This window comes from Fulmarus glacialis, unplaced genomic scaffold, assembly GCF_000690835.1.
Source record: "Fulmarus glacialis isolate BGI_N327 unplaced genomic scaffold, ASM69083v1 scaffold13726, whole genome shotgun sequence".
NCBI classification, from domain to species: domain Eukaryota; kingdom Metazoa; phylum Chordata; class Aves; order Procellariiformes; family Procellariidae; genus Fulmarus; species Fulmarus glacialis.
In genome coordinates this window covers 16,879-20,755 of record NW_009217568.1, presented here as the reverse complement: position 1 = coordinate 20,755, position 3,877 = coordinate 16,879, and the positions used below count along the sequence as shown (strand labels likewise).

Genomic DNA, 3,877 nt, shown 5'->3' with positions numbered 1-3,877 from the left:
TCCCAAAAAGTCAGTTATTGGTCCTCCTCGGTGCTGGTGCACAGATTTATGCCCGGCAAATGATGCTGAGCTCGCTGCCTGATGGACGTACGCAGTGGAATTACTGACATTAGGATACGGTCGTTGAACCTCCCTTATTTTGAAAAATCTGTGGGTTATATTCTTAACGTAAAAATCAATGCTCCCATGAAATTAATAGGGACTATTTAGCTCTCAGCTATTATGGGGTACCAGGCTGGGTCCAGTTTCTTCTCTTCAAATATATAATTTTAAAAGGGGGGTGGTTTTTTTGTCTGCTTTGAGTCTGTACGAGCTGTAAAGCTTTAAAAGGCCTGGGAGTAGCGTGTGCTTCGGGATCGGTTTTGCACCAACTCGTACCACTTGCTCAGCATATTAATACCAAATTCGTTTGGCCGTCTCAGCGAGCTTTTGTGTCCGTGAAATGCCATGTTTCCGTGCCCGGCTGTTTCTTGTAACGTGAATAAAATAACCGTGGAGTCACTTTGGTTGCTTTGCCTGCCGAGTCCACCGGCGCTGCTGCAAACACTCCGTTTGGGTGGTTAAACCTCACCTCTGCTATTCTGCCCTCTTCCGAAAATGCCCATTTTCAGCTTCTGTCCTTTCCTGCTCTCCCGGTGACTTTCTCTCGCCTTCTCACTTCCCTCCTTTCTTTCCCTCTCTATAGGCACCGATATTCTTTACATCGGCCCCGTCAAAGGTGAGCTCCACCTCAGTAGGACTTTTGCGCTCTGCCTCTGGTCTCTTTGGCTGCGCCCTTAGTTTATTTTCCTGCTCCTCTAAAACTTTTGAATTCCAAAATCTTTAAGCAACAGGTAATACCGGTAAGTCGGGGGCCGTTCATGTCCCAGGTGCCGCAAAAAAGCAGGGGGCAGGAGTTTCCCGGCGCCTTTTCCCATGGATTTGGGCTGGAATGAGTTTTCCATCAGTTTTGCCCTAAGAGAAGAGCGGAGAGAGAGGGGCAGCTTTTCATGGGAAAACAAGCAGTGCAGTGTTTTCCCATTGCGGAAAAAAAAAAAATGGTAAAAAAAGGGAAGGTTTTTCATCCGCTGGCTTCGGGTTTGTGTCTGAGTTGGCTTGGTTGGGAGCAGGCAGGGCTTGGCCGTGAGCTAACTCCCAGCTTTTATTCCTCTTACTGGTAGGAAACATATATTCAAGCCCAGGACTGTATAGCAAAACAATGACACCGACCTATGACGCTCACGACGGCAGTCCCCTGTCACCCACTTCAGCCTGGTTCGGTGACAGCGCCTTGTCGGAGGGGAACCCGGGCATCCTGGCCGTCAGCCAGCCCGTCACCTCCCCGGAGTCCTTAGCAAAAATGTACAAGCCACAGGCGCTGCTCGATAAAGCCAAAATCAACCAAGGGTGAGTTAAGGATTTGTTTTTCTGCTTTTTTTTTTTTTTTTTTTTTTTTTTTTTTGTTTCAATATGCAGTTTTAAATTGCATTCTTGAAAGCATCATCGCGACTTCGCCAGAGCTTTTTGTGTGTGTTATCCCATGTTGACAATTTACAGATGGCTGGATTCGTCCCGATCTCTTATGGAGCAAGAGGTGAAAGAAAACGAAGCTTTGCTGCTCCGGTTCAAGTACTACAGCTTTTTTGACCTGAATCCAAAGGTACAGAGCTATTTATTTTACTTGCATCTTGCAGGCAAAGGCTTTGAGCAAAGGATGCCTGTATCTCTAACGTGCGTTTGTACTGGTAAATCCTCCACTGCTTTGAAAATTGGTCATGCAGGCATCAAACCTGGCTTTGCGTGCTCCCACGCGCCAGCGTGCTAATGCTTAACGTGTCGCTAGAGATGCTCTAAGGGTTGCTTAGAGCCGCTCCGCTTGGGTGGCAGAGGCTTTTCAGTTTTGGATTGAAGCATTGCGTTGAAATGAAAGATGAAGTGGTTCGTTCTGAACTGGGTTCGTACGTTTTACAACCCATGTTTTTGCGCTGTGCCGTAGTACGACGCGATCAGGATCAACCAGCTGTACGAGCAGTCCAAGTGGGCGATTCTGCTGGAGGAGATCGAGTGCACGGAGGAAGAAATGATGATGTTTGCGGCACTGCAGGTAGGAGACAGCCCAATACGCTTATGTTTGTCGTTAAATTTGATTTTGTAGCTTTGCGGACTTCTCTATTGATGAATATTGATCGGCACGGTAAGTGAAGTCTGCTGTAACTGGTGTTTTAGGCTTCACCTTGTCTTCGGTGGGAGCTTGGACTTCTTGTGCTGGTAGAAGTCACATCGTTTCCCGTCTCCTAATCCTCACTTGAGCTTATTAGGTAATTTAAATATTTGCTGCTGCTTACTTCTCGTAAAAAGGAACTTGGCCTTCTTTTACCAAACATGTTTATGTCAATCTTAACTTTTAGTTTTGCCCTTTTTAAAAAAACCCAGTAAGTACACTAGGTTACTGAACTGTGTGTTTCTGGCACGCTGCCTCCCGAACAGCTGGTGATAATCTGTGGGTTTCACAGAACTATTTATTTATCTGTTTCGATTAAATACTTGGCGTGATTTGGCATAAATACTACACCTGCTATTGACTTCTGTAAGATGGATGGCAGGCCATTTACTATATGTGGTCTGGCGCACCCCATCACTATAGGATGCAGAAGGAAGATCGCCGACAAGAGCAGAGCTGTCTGCTCCTAGGGCCCCTCCTAGGACAAAAAGTGAAAACAGAAATATAAAGACTCAGTTTACCTCTCCGAGCAGTCCAAAGTGGGTTGGGCATGGTCCTTCGTGTGAGATTTATGGATGGTTTGGTTTTCTGGGGTGAAAACAGATGCAATGTATCCGCCCAGACTGGGAGGAGTGGCTGGTATGCCAGAGGGTCGTGCTGCCGTCCAGAGGGACCTCGGCAGGCTGGAGAGATGGGCCAACATGAACCTCATGAAGTTCAAGGAGAAGTGCAAAGTCCTGCCCCTGGGGAGGAACAACCCCAGGCACCAGTATGTGCTGGGGCCACCCAGCTGGGAAGCAGCTTGGCAGAAAAGGACCTGGGGATGCTGGTGGACACCAGGTTGACCATGAGCCAGCAACGTGCCCTTGGGACAAAGAAGGTGAATGGTGTCCTGGGCTGCATTGGGCAAAGCACTGCCAGCAGGTCGAGGGAGGTGATCCTTCCCCTCTGCTCAGCACTGGTGAGGCCACACCTGGAGTACTGGGTCCAGTTCTGGGCTCCTCAGTGCAAGAGAGACATGGATGTACTGGAGAGAGTCCAACGAAGGGCCATGAGGATGGTGAAGGTCCTGGAGCATCTCTCCTTTGAGGAAAGGCTGAGGGAGCTGGGACTTCAGCCTGGAGAAGAGGAGGCTCAGGGGGATCTTACCAATGTATATAAATACCTGATGGGAGGCTGTAAAGGGGATGGAGCCAGGCACTTCTCAGTGGTGCCCAGTGACAGGACCAGAGGCCATGGGCACAGACTGAAAATCAGGAGGGTCCCTCTGAACATCAGGAAACACTTTCTTACTGTGAGGGTGACCAAGCACTGGCACAGGTTGCCCAGGGAGGTTGTGGAGTCTCCATGCTTGGAGATACTCAAAAGCCACCTGGACATGGTCCTGGGCAACGGCTGTAGGTGGCTCTGCTTGAGCAGGGGGTAGGACCAGATGGCCTTCGGAGGTCCCCTTCAACCTCAACCAGTCTGTGATGCTGTGAAAAGAATAGCTCTGCTCTGCGGGGTCCAGAGTGGTCCTTCAGGGTTCGTACCACCAACTCGTACCACCAGCCAAGGAAGACATTTTTTACAATGAGGGTGGTGAACCACTGGCACAGGTTGCCCAGAGAGGTGGTAGATGCCCCATCCCTGGAAACATTCAAGGTCAGGCTGGACGGGGATCTGAGCAACCTGATC

General features: G+C 49.2%; 1 protein-coding gene across 1 annotated transcript in view; it reads left to right on the top strand.

The window, feature by feature from the left end:
* The window catches only part of FERMT2 (fermitin family member 2), a gene marked incomplete at its 5' end in the record, with an annotated part of 19,875 nt that overhangs the window by 3,087 nt on the left and 12,911 nt on the right, over nt 1–3,877 (top strand). The window contains 3 exons of the mRNA XM_009579728.1: nt 1,161–1,386; nt 1,537–1,639; nt 1,976–2,083. Coding sequence (XP_009578023.1) covers nt 1,161–1,386; nt 1,537–1,639; nt 1,976–2,083 — 437 coding nt within the window. The remainder of the gene's footprint in view (nt 1–1,160; nt 1,387–1,536; nt 1,640–1,975; nt 2,084–3,877) is intronic.